Source organism: Aquarana catesbeiana, linkage group LG08, assembly GCF_042186555.1.
Source record: "Aquarana catesbeiana isolate 2022-GZ linkage group LG08, ASM4218655v1, whole genome shotgun sequence".
NCBI lineage: Eukaryota > Metazoa > Chordata > Amphibia > Anura > Ranidae > Aquarana > Aquarana catesbeiana.
In genome coordinates this window covers 247,208,396-247,228,909 of record NC_133331.1, presented here as the reverse complement: position 1 = coordinate 247,228,909, position 20,514 = coordinate 247,208,396, and the positions used below count along the sequence as shown (strand labels likewise).

Here is a 20,514-nt window from a genome sequence, read left to right as displayed (position 1 = left end):
CCGGGCAAATTTTAAAAAAAAATGGCGTGGGGTCCCCCTCAAAATCCATACCAGACCCTTCAGGTCTGGTATGGATTTTAAGGGGAACCCCGCACCAAAATTTAAAAAAAATGGCGTGGGGTCCCCCCAAAAATCCATACCAGACCCTTATCCAAGCACGCAACCTGGCAGGCCGCAGGAAAAGAGGTGGGGACGAGAGAGCGCCCCCCCCCTCCTGAACCGTACCAGGCCACATGCCCTCAACATTGGGAGGGTGCATTGGGGTCCATTGTGTGCTCGTTTCCGTCGCTGGAAAGACTGGGTTCAGGTAAGTAAAAGGGGGCTCTGGGGGGCTGCTGCATCACAGGAGGGTTTTTACCTTAATGCATGTTCAATGGACCTTTTACGTTTATGGGGAACTGTGTCAAATGCTTTTGCACAATCCAGATACACCACGTCTACTGGCCTTCCTTTATCTAGATGGTAGCTCACCTCCTCATAGAAGGTTTATAGATTGGTTTGGCAAGAATGATTCTTCATGAATCCATGCTGATTACTGCTAATGATACCTTTTTCCTTACTAAAATCTTGTATATAGTCCCTTAGCATCCCATCTAAGAGCTTGCATACTATTGATGTTAGGCTAACTGGTCTGTAATTCACAGGGATGTATTTTGGCCCTTCTTAAATATTGGTGCTACATTAGCTTTTCTCCAATCAGTTGGTACCATTCCAGTCAGTAGACTGTCAGTAAAAATTAGAAACAATGGTCTGGCAATTACTTGACTGAGTTCCCTAAGTACCCTCGGGTGCAAGCCATCTGGTCCCGGTGATTTATTAATGTTACGTTTCCCAAGTCTATTTCTAAATCTGTCCTCTGTTAGCCATGAGGGTGCTTCCTGTGACGTGTCATGAGGAAAAACACTGCAGTTTTGGCTACTGAAGCCCCCCGATTGCCTAGTGAAGACTGAGGAGAAGAATAAATTAAATACCTTCGCCCTCTCCCCATCCTTTGTAACCAGATGTCCTTCCTAATTCTTTATTGGGCCAATATGGTCTGTCCTCCCTTTTTTACTGTTTATAAACTTAAAGAATTTCTTGGGATTTTTTTTGCTCTCCTCTGCTATGTGTCTTTCTTGTTCTATCTCAGTCGCCCTAATTGCAACCTTACATATCTTGTTGCATTCTTTGTAAAGTCTGAATGCTGATGATGATCCCTCAGCCTTGTATTTTTTGAAGGCCTTCTCCTTTGCTTTTATATGCATTTTTACATTAGAGTTAGGCCATCCAGGACTTTTGTTCACTCTTTTAAATTTATTTCCCAATGGGATGCACTGGCTAATGCCCTTATTTAATATGCTCTTAAAGCAAACCCATCTCTCCTTCGTGTTCTTTGTTTATATTCCATATAGCATTGCAAAATCCTTCCTTTCCTCTCTCATTGTTCATGTCATTTATTATGCCAGGCCAGCAATTGCCAATCAGTGCTGCATTTCAGTGCCCATCAGTGCCTGCCCATCAGTGCTTAAAAGTGCCACCTATCAGTGCCCATATGTGCCACCTATCAGTGCCAGCTATCAGTCAGTGTCACCTATCAGTGCCAGCTATCAGTCAGTGCCACCTATCGGTGGCAGCCATCAGTCAGTGCCACCTATCAGTGCTCATTAGTGCTACATAATCAGTGCCACCTATCAGTGCTGCATAGTCAGTGCTACTGTTACATGACATAAAAAAAAAGTATCGGTAACCGGTATTGGCGAGTACTTGAAAAAAGTATCGGTACTTGTACTCGGTCTTAAAAAAGTGGTATTGGGACAACCCTATTGTATATCAATCCACCTCTGAAATCTTCTTGCTGGGTCTAAGTAAAGATCATCGGCTTTTGTGGCCAGGCTGCTGTGTCCCTCCACAAGAAAAAAAAAGTCCCCAGTTTCCAGGCAGCAATAGAGGATATGCAGGCAATGACAATGACAACAAAAAAACACAGTAACATCTGCAACAGTAACATCTGCAAATACTAACATGTCATATTTTGAGGGAGCTTGATGTACAAATGCCTCTTTCCCTATGCAGTGGTTGCTTGACAGAGGGGGCTGGTATGGGTAGCAGTCCTGCCCACACCCGACATCACAGCTCAGATATGACAGCTGCAGTCTCTCATGAGGGCTGTACAGTGCACACCCAGCAGTCTTGCTCACCAATCACTGGCTGTGATATTGAGCTAGAAGGCAACATTAATCAACAGAATAATGCGGGACAAAGCCCCTGCACAGTGGGACAAACTTGTAAATGCGGAAAAGTCCCGCTCAATCCGGGACTGTTGGGAGGTATAGATACAGTATACTTCCACTTACACCATTAGAACAAAATGCTGGTTAGAGAAAAGTGGAAGTGTTAAATTCTCTAACTTCCCCTATTATATCATACAGTAGACTTAGCTTACAGTGTCCTTGTCCTTCCTCACCTAAAAACACTTGATTTGGTATGGAACATTCAGAAAAATAGACGTTTACTAAAAGGGGACATTAAAGATAACAATCTGTAATCTAGTTGTAGTTGCATTAGCATACTTTAAAGCAGTTCTAAAGGCAGAGAATGCATTAAGGTATAATAATGTCCCAGTATTATCGCCCCCTTACCCCACTGTATACTTACCTAAGTCCTATCTCAATCCAGTGCTGTGCTCGTCTACAGTGGTTTTCTCCTTTCTCTCTCTGCTCAGAGAGGCAGCAGCGGAAGCCATTGGCTACTGCTGCTGTCAATCAAATCCTGTAAGCAGAGAGCAGGGGGGGCTGAGCCATGCTGTGTGTGTCAATAGATGCCCAGCTCGGGACCAAGCCCACAGGTGTGCCCCCATAGCAAGTGGCTTGCTATGTGGGTACACAAAGAAGAGGAGGAGCCATAAGCGCTCATGGGGGACCCCAGAAGAGAAGGTTTGGGGCTGCTTTGTGCCATGGTTTTGCAGGTAAATATACCATTTTTTCTTAAAGAACATTTATAATCACTTTAATGCTACTAACAAAAGCTTACCATTTTCTTCAGGTCCAATCACCAAGTATTCAATCATTTTGTTCATCGAAGCCATGAAGAAAATTATCCGAAGTTGTGTCATCATCATAGTGATAAGTGAAAAAAGGAAGATGGGGGAGAGAGCACTTTGTAGGAATGTAGGAGAAGGTGCTAAAGGCAAAAGAAAATAATTCAGTGGCATCTTAATTAATTTGAAGTTACAGATTAAGGTTTTACATGCAGACATATCTTTACAGGTACTTATTTTTCTGTATGAACAAAATGTATGCATGGTTTCTAGTTGCTGCTCCACCCCAACCCCCTTCTCTCCAACTTTGCAGCCTTTTTGTTTTCTTTTGTGACTTGAGTCTTTTTTTGTTTCATTTAATGTTTTTATGTTTTATTTTATGTTCTGCTTGAGTTAGCCTTTTAGGGTTTATATTCTGAATGGGTATATATTTTATTTTGGAAAAAGAGGGGAAAATATAGTTCTTACCACATTTTCCAGGGAATGTAGTCACTTATATAGTCAAAATAATATGGAGTGGGTGACTAGGGACAAAGCGAAGGCAAATTGATTAAATACCTTCTTCAGTGCTGTGTATACAAAGGAGCATGGGGGACCTCAATTCTATAATGGGGATGATACTGATATAGCTCCATACCAACCACTGTGGCTCAAACTGATATGGTCCAGAAATATTTAGACAGAATTAAGGAAACTAAAGGAACCTGGACCAGATGGAATACACCCTTGTGTCCTAAAAGAATTGAGCTTTGATATTTCAAAGCCATTGTTTCTAATTTTTAGGGACTCTCTAATGACTGGCATTGTATTACCCCTATTAGGGATGGACTGATACCATTTTTTTTACAGTAAGTACGAGTACTGATACTTTTTTTGTACTCACCGATACCAATTCAGATATCTGCCAGCAACTGTTTTGTTTACACTTCAGCTGTCAGCAGGGGAACCCCGCTGACAGCTGAATGAATGGTTGGCTGTTAAAAACGCGGCGGCTCCGCTCCTTATGGACCACAGCCATTTTTACTTTTCTGCTATGGACTTGTTTATTCGGTGATAACTTTGTCAATACTTAAGATAACATAATGCATATATTGTTTTTTTTTTTAAGACAAATAAGGCCTTTTCTTTTTTTTCTTGAATATTGTCTTTCAACAATTATATTTTTTTTCACAATCCTTAGACAATAAAATGTAACAAAAGTAAAAAAAAAAAATGCACTTTTACTTTTTTGAGCAGTGTTGTTTTAAAAATAACGGAAAATGTATTATCATTACTTACCGTAATTTTCCTTTCCTGATGGACTCCATAGCAGTCTACAAGTGGGTAAACCCCGCCTCCTCTCCAATGCTATAGGACCCCATTCCCATAAATTTGAACTCACCGCTAGGGACTGCATTCTGTAACTAGCCTACTCTTGACCGATGGGGGGGAACTCCGTCTGCCATGGAGTCCATCAGGAAAGGAAAATTACGATAAGTATTTGATAATTTTCAGTTTTCCTGACAGACTCCATAGCAGTCTACATGTGGGAAATAACCAGCCAGACCACATGGGTGGTGAAGGGATATTTAGATTAACTGCATCCATTTTACAATAATCAGTTTTTGTTTTCTTTTGTGACTTGAGTCTTTTTTTGTTTCATTTAACGTTTTTATGTTTTATTTTATGTTCTGCTTGAGTTAGCCTTTTAGGGTTTATATTCTGAATGGGTATATATTTTATTTTGGAAAAAGAGGGGAAAATATAGTTCTTACCACATTTTCCAGGGAATGTAGTCACTTATATAGTCAAAATAATATGGAGTGGGTGACTAGGGACGAAGCGAAGGCAAATTGATTAAATACTTTCTTCAGTGCTGTGTATACAAAGGAGCATGGGGGACCTCAATTCTATAATGGGGATGATATTGATATAGCTCCATACTAACCACTGTGGCTCAAACTGATATGGTCCAGAAATATTTAGACAGAATTAAGGAGACTAAAGGAACCTGGACCAGATGGAATACACCCTTGAATCCTAAAAGAATTGAGCTTTGATATTTCAAAGCTATTGTTTCAAATTTTTAGGGACTCTCTATTGACTGTCATTGTATTACCCCTATTAGGGATGGACTGATACCATTTTTTTTACAGTAAGTACGAGTACTGATACTTTTTTTGTACTCACCGATACCAATTCAGATACTTCAGTACTCCATTTCACAAACAGCTGTGTGCACGTACTGCCAATTGTTCCTGTTATCTATTTTCTAGCTTTGTTTCTCATAAGTTACTTTCCAATTTCTTGTAAAGCACGTGATTTCCTACAAATTATGCTTTTGCTGAGATTCGGTTTTGTCATAGATTTTGCTTGTGTTTGATTGGAAAATTTGTAAAGACGTTCAGAGGGCAGTACCTTCTGAAAGCACCCCTTTATATTCACAGAGACAGAATAAACTTTTAGATTTGCTCAGAGAGACCTTGTCATTGTTTTTTATCATTGTCTCAATGGGCTAATCTCACAGGCCCTTGGGGATTGGAAGTCACATCTTAGTCAGAGGTATCGAGGATCTATATACCCCTAGACAATCTACATTCCTAACAGGTGGGTTATGCTGAACAGAAAACAAATTTAATTTGGCCCGTCAACTGACAGGACCTCTTAAACCAAAGTTCACAGAAGATAGAGAAGCAGGCTCAATACAGTAATGTGACATAAATGTGACATAAAGGTATTAATGGAGGCCCATGAGGCCGCTTTGCAAATGACATCTGGAGCCACATGCCGGGCTGTTGCCCATGAAGCCGCCATACCCCTAATGGAATGTGCCGTCACCGCCTCCGGAGGAGCCAAGCCCTTAGCTCTATAAGCCTGCTGGATGGACTGGACGATCCAGACCGAAATCATTCTGGTCGAAGTTATGTCTAGAGGATGAGCTTTAGTGTACCCTGGTCCTGAACTTAGGTAGAACGATTTCTTAGCTCTCGTGGAACACTGAAGTGACTTTCGGATTTGAGCCGAGCATAGGGATGAGGACCACCCGATCCAGAAAAACATCAGAAAAGGTTCTTTATGACCTAGGGACCCAATCTCAGAAATCCTCCTTAGCCGAGGTGATGGCTACTAGGAAAGTGACATTTGCAGAAAGGTCTTTGATAGAAAGCAGGGAAGACCCCATGGAGTCTAGACAGTGAGTCGAGAACAAGGGGAAGATCCCATTTGGGGAATCTTGGCCTTCTTTGGGGCCCAAGCCCCATGGAAGAACTGCCGGATTAAAGTGTGAACAGCCCACAATGTTCTGGAGAAGGCTGACAAGGCTGAGACTTGGACTCTAAGAGAGCTGATGGATAGAGATAGATTTAGGCCGGATTGTAGGAAGGTGAGGATATCCTGAACTTCTGGATTTCTGAATGATCTGCCCGTAGAAGATGAGAATTCAACAAACTTGGCCCATATTCTCCCATAGACATTATTCGTTCTCGCCTTTCTCAAGCTCAAGAGGGTGAAAATCACTCTTGACGCGCACCCAAGAGATTCCAGCCTCTCCCTCTCACGAACCAGACCATCAGTCTCAGTAATGCCGGACAAGGGTGCAGGACTGCCCCCTGAGAAATAAGGTCCGGCCTAAGAGGAAGAGGCACTGGATCCTGGAAGTTGAGCTGGATCAGGAGGGGAAACCATGACCTGTTCAGCCAGTAAGGTGCTATTACCACCACGTCGACCGCTTCTGCTGAGGAAAATTAGGAACGGTGGAAAGGCGTATGCCCTGTTGAAGCTCCAATTATCTGTCAGGGCATCTATTCTGAAGACCTGGCTGCAACGGTCCCTAGTGTAATACTTCTTGATCTTGAAGTTGCAGGGGGAAGCAAATAGATCCACTTCGGGATTGAGTCCCAGGCACAGGATCCACTCGAATGTCTGCACATGAAGAGACCACTCGTTGTCTAACCGAGTGCGCGGCAGTAAGTCCACTTGGACGTTCTACACTCCGGGGATGAAGACCGCCGAAATATTGGCCAGGTTTTTCTGGGCCCAAGACATAATGGGCTCGACTTCATGGAGCAGGGTGGAGCTCCGAGTGCCCCCTTGTCTTTTCACATAGGAGACCGCTACGGTGTTGTCCATCCTTAATAATACTGATTCCCCTTTCAGGAGATGAGTGAAGAACTGAAGGACACACCAGGCTGCCCGCAGTTCCAGGACGTTGAGCCTGGGTTGTGAGGGCAAGCATCCCACTTGCCTTGTGCAAGTTTTGATCTGCAGAGGGCTCCCCAATCAGTACCGCTGGCATCGGTTGTGACTGTGACCCACAAGACGGGGGCAATGGAGTGTCAAGTGAGCAGATTTCTGAGCTGAAGCCACCAGAAGAGGCTGCTCCTCATCAATGATGTTATGTGAATTGATTGTTGTCCCCTGATTTCCATTGCTGAAGAAACTCTGACTGAAAAGGGCGTAACCTCCATAGAGCCCACTTGACCATGGGGGTCGTAGAGACCATCGTGACGATAATTCTCAAGCACTGTGAGGCCTTTAGACGTGGGGCGCTAAGAGCATGAGAAATTAACTTTCGGATGACTGGGATCTTCTCCACTGGAAGAAAGATGGTGTTTTCCACCGTGTCAAACTGAGCCCCTAAATATATACCAGGTGCTGGACTGGTTCTAGCTGGCTTTTTTCCCGGTTTAGGAGCCACCCGAACTCGATCAACATGGAAATAACCTGCTCCCTGTGGACCAACAGCTGCTCCCCGTCTTGGGACAGCAACAGGAGGTCGTCGAAGTAGTGGTACAAGCGTATCCCTTTTTGTTCTGATGAGGGCCACCACAGCCAGAAGAACTTTCAAGAAGACTCGGGGTGAGGTTGTCAGCCCGAAAAGTGAACTGCAGATGTTCTTGCCCGACTTGAAACCGAAGGTATTTGCGTAATTCCTCTGCCACAGGCACGTGGAAGCAAGCATCTTTTAAGTCGATTGAAATCAGCCAATCGCCTGGTTGCAAAGCTTGCTGGATGGTAGACAGAGTCTCCATTTTGAATCTCTCATATTTTATAAACTTGTTTAGGTAAGTTAGGCCTATAACTGGCAAATTCATCTCCCTCCAACTCACTGTCCGAAGAACCGGGGGAAGCATCATAGGGCTGGAATGGGCCTGGATTCTCCTGGGCCTTGTCAGCCAGGGAGCCAGATAGGGTGGTGGACTGGCTCCGCATGTGGGTTGTATCCCACTCCTTTAGGGATTGTTGCACCACACGCTTAACAAGAGACTCCATCTGTTGGTTTCCTGTCTCTTTTTCCCCAACCGCCCGGGCATAACATGGGTCACACAGTGACTTGCCCTCCGAGACTCGTGTCCCACATCCCCAGCAGACTCTGCGATCAGAGTGGCTGTCATGGCGGTGGGTGCGGTGATTGGAGGAGAAATGGGAACATCTCTTCTGTTGGAGGAGGAATGGGAACATCTCCTCTGTTGGGTCTCGGACTGAGAGTCACATCTGGACCTGGACGATGATTCATGCTGTTGCGGCCTGGCAAGGTCTTATCTTGGACCACGATTTGGTGGTCTGATCTGGAAAGAAGAAATGGGGGGAGGGGACAGAGGTTAACGCAGTGATGGCGAACCTTGGCACCCCAGATGTTTTGGAACTACAATTCCCATAAAGAATCTCAGCCCCTCCCCCTCAACTGTACATACCTTGTGCGTGAGGGTTGGCCGCATGAGGGTGGTGACCTGTCCATGATCTCTGGACGGAACGTCAAGCAAATTGAGAGGAATCGCACAGATTCGTATCTAGACGATACACGGACACCCTAAGATAAGCCAGGAGACAATACAGGAGAGAAAAAAAAGTGTTGTGTTTTTTTTTTTTACTTATCCCTTTAAGGAGGGAAGGATGCAGTAAGGCTTACCTAGTCCTGTGCGATTCCGGGCTCTGGGAAGCGGTCGTTCTCTCCCCACAGGGATTCCCAACCTGACAGCCATTTAAATCCCCTGCCCTAATGATGTCACCTCCCTCCCTGACCTCGCCCCAGCACCGTGGAGTGCAACTAAACAGTGCCTGTGCAGCCACGGGTGCTTCCGTCGGACCACGCATGCACGAACCAAGCCTCGGTATCAATTAGGTCCCGCGCATGCACAGATACCAGCGGCGGTCACAACCTGGAATAGAAGCAGCGACTTGGAACGCAGGAGCGTTCCAGGCGCCCAGAGAGTGTGAAAACTGCCCCCAAAAAAAGGATTTAACAGGGGAGGGAAAAACTGCAATACAATACATATAAACAAACATAAACAGCTGCCATGGAAAATAGATGGAAACAGCAGACCTTGCCAGCCGCGTTGCTCTGCAGACGTCCATCTTGGGCATACATAGGCAGCACCCCTCCACCCCTGGGGTATCCTGTGCCTAAAAAGCCACTCACCCGCCCAAGGCTGGGTCCTGGGCTTTGCACCGCTTAGCTGGTATGCCGGATTCAGGAATCATCCAGACAGGACACCTAACGTGAGCATATGCGATGAAGGTCCATGGAGGAGGACAAAAAAGGAATGCAGTCCCTAGCGGTGAGTTCAAATTTATGGGAATGGGGTCCTATAGCATTGGAGAGGAGGCAGGGTTAAACCACATGTAGACTGCCATGGAGTCTGTCAGGAAAAATGCTGTTACTGCACATAAAACGTGTGCATTTATATCTGTAATTTGTCCTGTTTAAAATGACACAAAACTTATGATTCTGGTACAAAGAATTGAAATTATTTAAATATGAAATGTATTTTTTTCAATTTTGCGTTTTGTTTTTTTTCAATGTGAAACGTGTAAATATATGTTAAAGGTGTAAATATATTAAGGAACAAAGCAAACAAAAACAACTTAGAAAAAAGGTTCCTGCACTACTTTGGGGCAATTTCATCATGACTTGCATTGACTTCTGTTACAGAAGTCATATGCAAGCCATGATGAAGTCGAGCACGGATGTCGACTTCAAAGTTGTTCGACTTTGAAGCTGCGCTGGTGTAAACTGGAACTTAGCGGCTGAGCACTGTTGTTGATAAACATTGTCGGGCTACTTTTTTTTTGATGGCTCCATTGCCAGGACATTTCTATTGTTAATACTTCAGCTTGTCAATGTTAAGGATGTGGCGGCCCCGCTCCTTAACAACAAGCTTTTTTTTTGTTTTTTTTTACATTTCAGCTGGGGAATCCCGCTGACAGCTGAAAGAACAGAACTTGAAGGTATCGGTTTCAGGTGTCAGTGGATTCTTTCCTAAATGTACATAATATAACTGGGTACTGACGTTTATAGGTAAGGTTGATCCAGGGAAAATCCAATTGCCTCTCGGGGGATCAGGAAGAATTTTTTTCCCCTGCTGTAGCAAAGTGAATTATGCTTTGCTAGGGGTTTTCGCCTTCCCCTGGATCAACTGTGGATGAAGGATTGTGTATATGGGATTGTATGTGCACACACAGCCCAGCATCCCAACAGCAACACCCCATGACACAGCGGGGGGACAAGGTGAACAGGGTACCCAACCCCATGCCATTCACCCCAGAGGGTAATAGTAAAGGGGTAATAGAAAGATAGGGAAGGAGGTAAACCAAGCAGAGCTGACCACCCCAGGAAGTACCCACATCCCGCGCATGCCCAGGGAGGGGGCAGCTACTTACCGATCTATGGAGGCTGCGGGTTACACTCCCGAGACAGATCCACCTCTTCACCGAAGTGGGGGGGGCTGTCAGCCAGGGTAACACCCAGTTATATGTGCCCCTGCAAGACGTGGCCGACCTAGCGCTTGGCTGAAAGTCTTGCTGGCTAGACTGGATCTAGATAATCCAGCCCATCACCCAGCCTGATTGAAGATCTCCGCAGGAAGAAAAAAAACAAGAAAAATATAAAAAGGGGAAAAAAAGCTATGGAACCACAGGCCCCAGCAGGTTACCAGATCCTTACTCCTGAAAACTAGGCTGAAATACTGGATTGCCTATAGCAGAGAGGGGGCTTTATTTCAGAAGGGACTGCCCATAGGCGGAGTCCTTTTCTGCCTAGTGTCCTACTCCTGTAGGTAGTGATATAATCCTACGATCAAGATTCAGAAGAGCTGTGTCCGTCAATGAACGTAAGAGAAAAACTGTTTGCTGTAACTGATTATAAAATGTGAGCTGGAGTTTGGCTTCAATTTGTTTATCTAAATCTGCTAATACATTTACCACTACCCCCCCCCAGACTGCCAATGCTGATGTCTGCTGTGCCTCCTGTGCTCACTGCCAATGCTGATTTCTTACTAAGGCCCCTTTCACATGAGTGGACCAATCAGGTCTGCCTGTCAGTTTTTCAGGTGGAGCAGATGGGACCCTCTATTCCCTTCTATGGAGTGGTGAGTGTAAATGAACATACAGTTCATTTACATCTGACCGCCTACATAAGAGAGCGGGCTGTGTCTGTGTCTGCTCTGCATAGGTTGAGTGGACAGGGACCAGCCATCTGCCTGCTCAGAGGGAATCAGCGAACAGATTTCCTGCTGGGCAGCCGGACTGGCGGAGTTCACCCTGCAGCGAAGGGGCCTAATACAGTAGGGTGACCAGACGTCCCTGGTTTCTGGGGACAGTCCCCGGATTGAGGATGCTGTCACCGGATTGCAGGGGCGGCACCGGGTGCAGGCCGATCCTGTATGGGTGCTGAGGCAGAGGCAGTGGCGTCGCTATAGGGGTAGAGACAGAACCTGGAACTCGGGAAAAGCAGAGGAATTGAGTGCTACAGGAGAAGGAAAAAAAAGAGAGGACTCTGCTGGGAGAAGCCAGAGAGGGAGCCATGCTGAACCCGCACTAGTAGAGAGGGAGCCATGCTGAACCCGCACTAGCAGAGAGGGAGCCACGCTGTACCCGCACCACCAGACAAGGAGCCACGCTGTACCCGCACCACCAGAGAGGGAGCCACGCTGTACCCGCACCACCAGAGAGGGAGCTACGCTGTACCCGCACCACCAGAGAGGGAGCCACGCTGTACCCGCACCACCAGAGATGGAGCCACGCTGTACCCACACCACCAGAGAGAGAGCCACGCTGTGCCCACACCACCAGAGAGAGAGCCACCCTGTGCCCGCACCACCAAAGAGGGAGCCATGCTGTACCCGCACTACCAGAGAGAGAGAACCACGCTGTACCTGCACCACCAGAGAGGGAGCCACGCTGTACCCGCACCACCAGAGAGGGAGACACGCTTTCCCCGCACCACCAGAGAGAGCCACGCTGTACCCGAACCACCAGAGAGAGAGCCACGCTGTACCCGCACCCCTATAAAGGGAGCCACACTGTACCTGCACCACCAGAGAGAGAGAGACACACTGTACCCTCTTGATGAGTGCCCTCAGGTACCCCTTTACATCACCCCCCTCCACCCCTTTCACAGTAATGAAATGAAATTTACATTATCCCCCACATTACATTTCTCAGCTCTCCCAGATCAGTCCTCAGCCTTTCCCACTTCAATGTCCTCAGCTCCCTCCGCATTACAATCCCCAGTCCCCACACATTACAGTCCTCAGCCCCCCTTTAATGTCCTCAGCCCTCACACACACATTACAGTCCTCAGCCCCCCCCCCATATCACTGTTCTCAGCCTCCCCATATACCTGGCCTCAGCCCCCCATATCAATGTCATCAGCCCCTTATATCACTGTCCTCAGCCCCCCCATCACTGTCCTCAGCACAAAAACTCCTCAGATCCTATTCAGGTTTTCATACTAGTGTCCCCACTCCCTGTAATTTCACCCCCTCGCTCACTGTCTTACCTTACAGTTACACAGACTGAAGATTGGAGGGAGGCACAGCATGTCTGGATAGAGGGCGGGTGTTGCAAGATGGTGATTGGTTGCTAGGACCGCCTGGCAGCCAGTCACCTGCATGTTACCCTCAGGCAGCTCCGCCTTCCATCCAGAACTGTTCCGCCTCCTGCTGTCAGCTCTATGAGGATTACAGAGCGACAGCAGGGCGGAAGAAAGGGCTGTTAAATGGCGGTACCACGGTGGTCCGAATAGGAATGTATGTCAGCATTCGGCCTGTGATCCACCATTTAGTGATGCCCGCTCTAGGCCTTATTACCTGCCAAGAGCTCCAATGCTGGGCCTCCAGCCCAAAAATAGGGGGGTGGGGGTGACACCATTTTTACTGCACCAGGTGACACCAACCCCAATGACGCCACAGGGCAAGGGGGGCGATCCGCCCTGGGTGCCACACACTGGGGGGGTGTGTCAGGCCAACGTCTTCCGCTGTGTCAGCTTTAAAGGGCAACTCCACTTTCATGGGGAAAAAAAGCAAATAAAGAAAAAATAATATAGCACATATAATTGCGACACTAATCATATTGTAATTGAATGTTATTACAAATGACCTTTCCTTTTCAATCTTCAGCCACTGTAATTTACTGAGAATGCATTGCAATATGGCTACCTGGAGTTGTTTTGTACACAGAGTGTGTACTGACCACTCTCCAGAAACATCATTTCCTGCTTGTGTGATTGTCTCACCAATTTTCCCAGAAGTCTGCCTAAGATGCAAGTCAGATTTCAGGCATCCCCTGCAACAAAAATGTCATTTTTGGAGAGATACTTTCAATAGGAGCACATCTAAAGGGATGCAGGCATAGTAGATTTCCTCATTAGTGCCCTGCAGCTGCACACCTGACAGTTAATTATGAAACCACTCCCATTTCACCCACTTAGCCCAGAGGCACAGACAAACATACATGGATGTCTTCTGAATAACAAAAGGTAGGAATCTGCAAAGGTTGTTATAATCCTTGCAATGTACATAGATCACCCAGAGGGGAATGTTTTTTTCTCAACAAAAGTGGAGTTACGCTTTAATTTAAATTGCCGTCACACAAGTCACGCCATCCTGGTTTTCTCCTTCGACAGCACACTTGTCCAATGGACATGTGCTGTCTCTCATAAGTAGAAGCCGGTCCGGGAGGCGGGAATTGTGTGAAGGGCGGCACCTGGCGATTCAAATTAAAGCTGACACAGCGGGAGATGCTGGCTTGACACCCCCCCAATGTGTGGCACCCAGGGCGGACCACCCCCCTCTGCCCCTGCACCCCCCCAGCATCTGTGTGATGATCAGCTCTGCTCTCCTCTCTGATCCCCTGCACACGTGAGGCTGCATTCCTGGGCATTGGTGAGGCTGCATTCCTGGGCATTGTTGAGGCTGCATTTCAGGGCACAGGTGAGGCTGCATTCCTGGGCACAGGTGAGGCTGCATTCCTGGGCACAGGTGAGGCTGCATTGCTGGGCACAGGTGAGGCTGCATTGCTGGGCACAGGTGAGACTGCATTCCTGGGCACTGGCAAGGCTGCATTCCTGGGCACTGGCAAGGCTGCATTCCTGGGCACTGGCAAGGCTGCATTGCTGGGCACTGGCGAGGCTGCATTGCTGGGCACTGGCGAGGCTGCATTGCTGGGCACTTGTGAGGCTGCATGTCAGGCGCGTCTAGCGCTCCTGCTCCTCATTCCAGCATCTAGGTTTTGGCTATGGCTTTCTCCCTGTGTTTGTCCACCTGCGGGCTGATTGATGTGGTCAGTCTCTGGGTGGAAACTCAAACCTGTTATAAGTCAGATAAACCCTCATTTAGGGGCTTGTGATAGAGAGTGTTACATGTGGTGTTCCTGATCAAGTTCCCTCTCTGTCTGCCATGCTTTGCTAGTTTGGATTACCCTGTGTATGACTTTGGACCAGATTATTGGACTATTCCTTGAACTCAGCCTGCCTTTTACCTGGACTGTCATAGGACCATGTTATCTGTCTGATAACCGCAAGTATCTATTTGCTTTGCTCAGTTCGCATCTGCCCTGGTGTGGTGGCCAGGCACTATAGCATTGTGTACAAGTCCTGAGGGCAACCAAGTATCGGTAGGCCTGCTTTCCCTTTGGAAAAGGGGGCTGCTATAGGTGAAGAACACAGTAGCCAGCTATAGTGTCTGACCACCTGCGTTGGGGTAGATGTGACCCTGCATTGGATGGGCACTGGTGAGGCTGCATTGGATGGGCACTGGTGAGGCTGCATTGGATGGGCACAGCTGAGCCCTGCATTCTTAATGTAGTGTAATGTAGTTTTTCTTTAATCTTTATTTATGGACGAAATGTGAGAAATAATGTATATATCATACAATCATTCCATAAACACATAGCACATACACTACATATATCATTTCAGGAACATATGCTTATAAAATAGTTTACCATTTGCCACTGAGGACTCCAATGGAAACATATGAAGCTCTCAGGAGCTCCATGCCCAAGAGGGTTAAGACAGTGCTGGAAAATAATGGTGGCCACACAAAATATTGACACTTTGGGCCCAATTTGAATATTTTCACTTAGGGGTGTACTCGCTTTGCTTGCCAGCGGTTTAGACATTAATGGCTGTGTAAGTTATTTTGAGGGGACAGTAAATTTACACTGTTATACAAGCTGTACACTCACTACTTTACATTGTAGCAAAGTGTCATTTCTTCAGTGTTGTCACATGAAATGATATAATAAAATATTCACATATTGTTGACATTTTTGCAGATTTATTAAAAAAGAAAAACTGAAATATAACATGGTCCTAAGTATTCAGACTCTTTGCTCAGTATTTAGTAGAAGCACCCTTTTGATCTAATACAGCCATGAGTCTTTTTGGGAAAGATGCAACAAGTTTTTCACACCTGGATTTGGGGAACCTCTGCTATTCCTCCTTGCAGATCCTCTCCAGTTCTGTCAGGTTGGATGGTAAACGGTCGACAGCCATTTTTAGGTCTCTCCAGAGATGCTCAATTCGGTTTAAGTCAGGGCTCTGGCTAGGCCATTCAAGGACAGTCACGGAGTTGTTGTGAAGCCACTCCTTCGTTATTTTATCTGTGTGCTTAGGGTCATTGTCTTGTTGGAAGGTAAACCTTCGACCCAGTCTGAGGTCCTGAGCACTCTGGAGAAGGTTTTCATCTAGGATATCCCTGTACTTGGCCGCATTCATCTTTCCCTAGATTGCAACCAGTCGTCCTGTCCCTGCAGCTGAAAAACACCCCCACAGCATGATGCTGCCACCACCATGCTTCACTGTTGGGACTGTATTGGACAGGTGATGAGCAGTGCCAGGTTTTCTCCACACATACCGCTTAGAAATAAGGCCCAAAAGTTCTATCTTGGTCTCATCAGACCAGAGAATCTTATTTCTCACCAACTTGGAGTCCTTCAGGTGTTTTTTAGCAAACTCCATGCAGGCTTTCATGTGTCTTGCACTGAGCAGAGGCTTCCGTCGGGCCACTCTGCCATAAAGCCCCGACTGGTGGAGGGCTGCAGTTATGGTTGACTTTCTACAACTTTCTCCCATCTCCCGACTGCATCTCTGGAGCTCAGCCACAGTGATCTTTGGGTTCTTCTTGAATGAAAGACACTTATGTAGGGAAAGACAAAATGGCTGCACACCCCGGATGAAAATTATCAAAAAAGAGGATTGTCCCCCATGAGGGGTATTCTAGGCAGCAAAAGGTAATTGAAAAATACTAAAAGAAATAACGTATTATAATTTTTATTGTAACAAAATATCAAAATTGCTTTAGACATATATAGTCAAAACATGAGCGGTGATATAGAATTTATAAAAACAACGTTACTCATATGACAATGCACAATGATAATACACAGTGATCAAACACCATGGAATGAAATAATACATAAGTCTTGTATATGAATACTGACGCGTTTCGACCCCAATGGGTCTTCTTCAGAGGATTTTTGTAAACTGTAAAAATGTTAACATATATTAAAATTTATGGTTTGAAGGTAAAAGGCAACAGTAGTAATTAATATTTTCATACATATTTACGAATCACGTTGTATTTAAGCCATATTGAATAGCCTCCATGTAAAAACAACCCCTTGCCTGAGCCCAGCGTTTTCGATCAGTCGGCACGGTCAGCGAGGGAGCCAACTGGTCATGCGTGCCTTACGAGGAGTCACACTAACGGTAATCCCAAAAATTCAGGGAGGCAACGGAGAAGGGAAAGCAAGACCTGTGGTAGAGGTATTATATGTAATGAATAAACGGCTAGAGAGGATGATAAAGATTTTTGTATTATGTATTGTATTTAGACATGTACGTTTTGTGTGTACTCAATATTAATAAAAAATAAATAAGTATTGCAACTGGATGGTCTAAGTGGCAGAAAAGAAAAAGGGGAGAGAAGAAAAAAAGGGGGAAGGGGAGGGGGGGGTGAGAACAGTGAGGGAAAAATAGGGGGGTAAGAGTGGGGAAGGAAAGAAGAAGCCACGGACCAAATCCAAATGCAGTGAATTAGATATAAAAATGAGTGAAATATGGAAATAAATGTGTGTGTATATGGAAATACCAAATCAGAATAGGAAAGAAAAGTGAATGTGAGAATGTGAGTATACAAGTGAGAGTGCAAATGGAGAAACCAAACCATGACAAACCACACCAAAATTGTGCAATCAAACCTCTTACTAAAACAAAGGCACCCAAGAGAGCGTGAAAGTGAAAGAGGATAAAGGTATATATATAGTGTAGCGCTAGTTTTAGATCACAAAAAAGTTTAAAGTAGCAAAAAACAAATGTATCCAACCGTTTGTTTAGACCACCCTAGATTCAAATAATACAAAAAAAGATTTCAATGAATATCTATTTGCCTAAAAACTGAGGACCAATAAAGAGTCACAATCAGGTGGTGGTGTCCATATACTGCGTAAGTGGGTTGAGAGAGGCAATATACAATAAAAAGGGTCAGGAAAAATGAATACATCCAACCATTTTGTTCATAACATCATATATTCAAAGTGATACTGAGAAGCATTTCAATAAGTATCTGTTTGTATAGAAACTAAAGACACAATAGAAAGTCCCAAATAGATGGTAGTGTCTATACACCACATAGATAGGTTGAAAGGAGGTGGTACACAATGATAGAATCCCCCATATGGAAGCAATGCAGGCTTACCGGAACCGTTGGACTCACAGAGACATATATCTCCTGAGTCAGAAATGCCTGTGTTGCCACCGGGCAATGGAATGAAGTCTCCCGATGGACCAATATGGACTCCAGATGCTATTTCCAAGGCTCCCGACAAAATTCTTTCATGTATAACCAGATTTTGTAGTGGCTCATAGAAAGTAAAAAAGGGGCCACATAGTATAATACCGTTTTTATAAGGTAAATTTATTAAGATAAAACACTTACATTTTCCATAATAAAAAGCGCTTAAAATAAAACTGGTGGCAGGCACTTTTGAAAGAATTTTGTCGGGAGCCTTGGAAATAGCATCCGGAGTCCATATTGGTCCATCGGGAGACTTCATTCCATTGCCCGGTGGCAACACAGGCATTTCTGACTCAGGAGATATATGTCTCTGTGAGTCCAACGGTTCCGGTAAGCCTGCATTGCTTCCATATGGGGGATTCTATCATTGTGTACCACCTCCTTTCAACCTATCTATGTGGTGTATAGACACTACCATCTATTTGGGACTTTCTATTGTGTCTTTAGTTTCTATACAAACAGATACTTATTGAAATGCTTCTCAGTATCACTTTGAATATATGATGTTATGAACAAAATGGTTGGATGTATTCATTTTTCCTGACCCTTTTTATTGTATATTGCCTCTCTCAACCCACTTACGCAGTATATGGACACCACCACCTGATTGTGACTCTTTATTGGTCCTCAGTTTTTAGGCAAATAGATATTCATTGAAATCTTTTTTTGTATTATTTGAATCTAGGGTGGTCTAAACAAACGGTTGGATACATTTGTTTTTTGCTACTTTAAACTTTTTTGTGATCTAAAACTAGCGCTACACTATATATATACCCATACTGTTTCCAAATTTCCTTATTTTGTGTGTGAGCTGCTACAATAGAGTAAGCGCGGTGTTCTTGAGTATTTTTTTTCAAAGAGGATAAAGGTGAATGAGTGCTCAAGTGGAGTGAGCTACAGTGGAAATTACCTTAAATGATGTGGAAATGGTGTATCCAAACAAGGAAAAGAGGACACCTGTGGGTGTTCCACCTTGGTATATACACAGTATGGGGTAATCTACAGCATCAGAAAATTATATCAGTGAGTTGATTAGAGTGTTCATAATATTAAAGTAAACAAACACCCATGGTGTGAAACACACACCATAGAGTCTATAAAGATTATGAAAATAATCTTACTAGTCCTCAATTTGCACGTAAAAAGGCATGTAAACATCCAGGTACAGCAATGGGGATAACATCAGAATCCCCAGAATGCTAGGTCTCCTTTATATAGGTGAACATGTCATTAGTAGAAGTTACCTCAATAGTGTACAGGTGCTTGCCAATTCGTTCCCCGGGTTAATCCTCCCTGGTAGGGATGGTGACGCCAAGCGTCACTCCACGTGTGACTCCCCTGGCATTCCGGAAGAGGGGAAACCCGGCTCTGCCCACATTTCCGCCGCAATCGTGTGAGCGCCGTGACATCACGCGCGAAGATTCGCACGTGCGCGGCATGGCCACGGCATCCGGGAATGATCTGGAATGCCGCTGGCAGGGAAAAATTGCACTCCAGGTGGTACTGCCACCTGGTGGGTGCTTAGGGAGGCACAGGGCCTCCCTACCCTGCCAGGAAGACACGCTCTAGCAAAGGCTCGTCCCCCGATGAGCCGGCAGATCGGGCACGGAGGGTCAGGCTAATCAGGGGAGAGAGAAAGGAGGAAAAAAACTTAGCAAAAAGAAGAGGCTTACAGTCAAAATTGTATAGCACATAGATGTCAGTACACTGTGCATTAATACATATTGTATGGACATTGCCATATGGCAAATATGCATAAATACAGTTGTGATAAAAATAATTATAAATAAACATGATTTGGGGAAAAATCTTAATAAACTGTGAGCTGTTGGAGTGCAATGTGGAGTCCAAATGTTATTAAGAATAATTAAATATGTTACTAATGATGTTGTGAGTACATTGGCATAGTAGTATAACGAGCAAAACAAAAGCCACAAATTGGTATAGTTTTAATTGTCCAATTAGAAGGAACATGTAGGAACGTGCAAAAACCAGTAATGAAGATGCTGGATGAGGGACATATCCCAGCTTATTATCCAAGATGTCCCTCAACCACCATGTCCATTATTTTCTATTTACAAAGATGAACCAAAATAGAATAAACAGGAGCATGTGAGTTACCAGAAAGGACATTGATTGTATTAGTTTGAAATGACATAGCTATCCCCGGATGGTAATCTCAAACCTTGAGAGATATTCGGGTATGGGCATGCCATTATTAGCGTGTTTTACTTGAGGAAAACCCTCGCAAGAAGGGAGCAAACGAGATGGATTCGTTAAGGCCAGGGGGTGACATGGTCTGTAATTGGAATATCCATTTCTGTTCTCTTTGTAATAGGACCTTGTTCCAGTCACCTCCTCTGCCTGGTATGTGCATCCTGTAAAGAGCTGTAAAGGTTACTTTAGGTACTGTATACCAGGAAGGTATGGTTTACCTATTTG

At 45.1% G+C, this 20,514-nt stretch overlaps 1 protein-coding gene across 1 annotated transcript in view; it reads right to left on the bottom strand.

The window, feature by feature from the left end:
• The window catches only part of SLC43A1 (solute carrier family 43 member 1), a 639,315-nt gene that overhangs the window by 149,584 nt on the left and 469,217 nt on the right, over positions 1-20,514 (bottom strand). Inside the window, exon 9 of the mRNA XM_073596982.1 lies at positions 3,010-3,159. Within this exon, the coding sequence (XP_073453083.1) occupies positions 3,010-3,159 (150 nt within the window). The remainder of the gene's footprint in view (positions 1-3,009; positions 3,160-20,514) is intronic.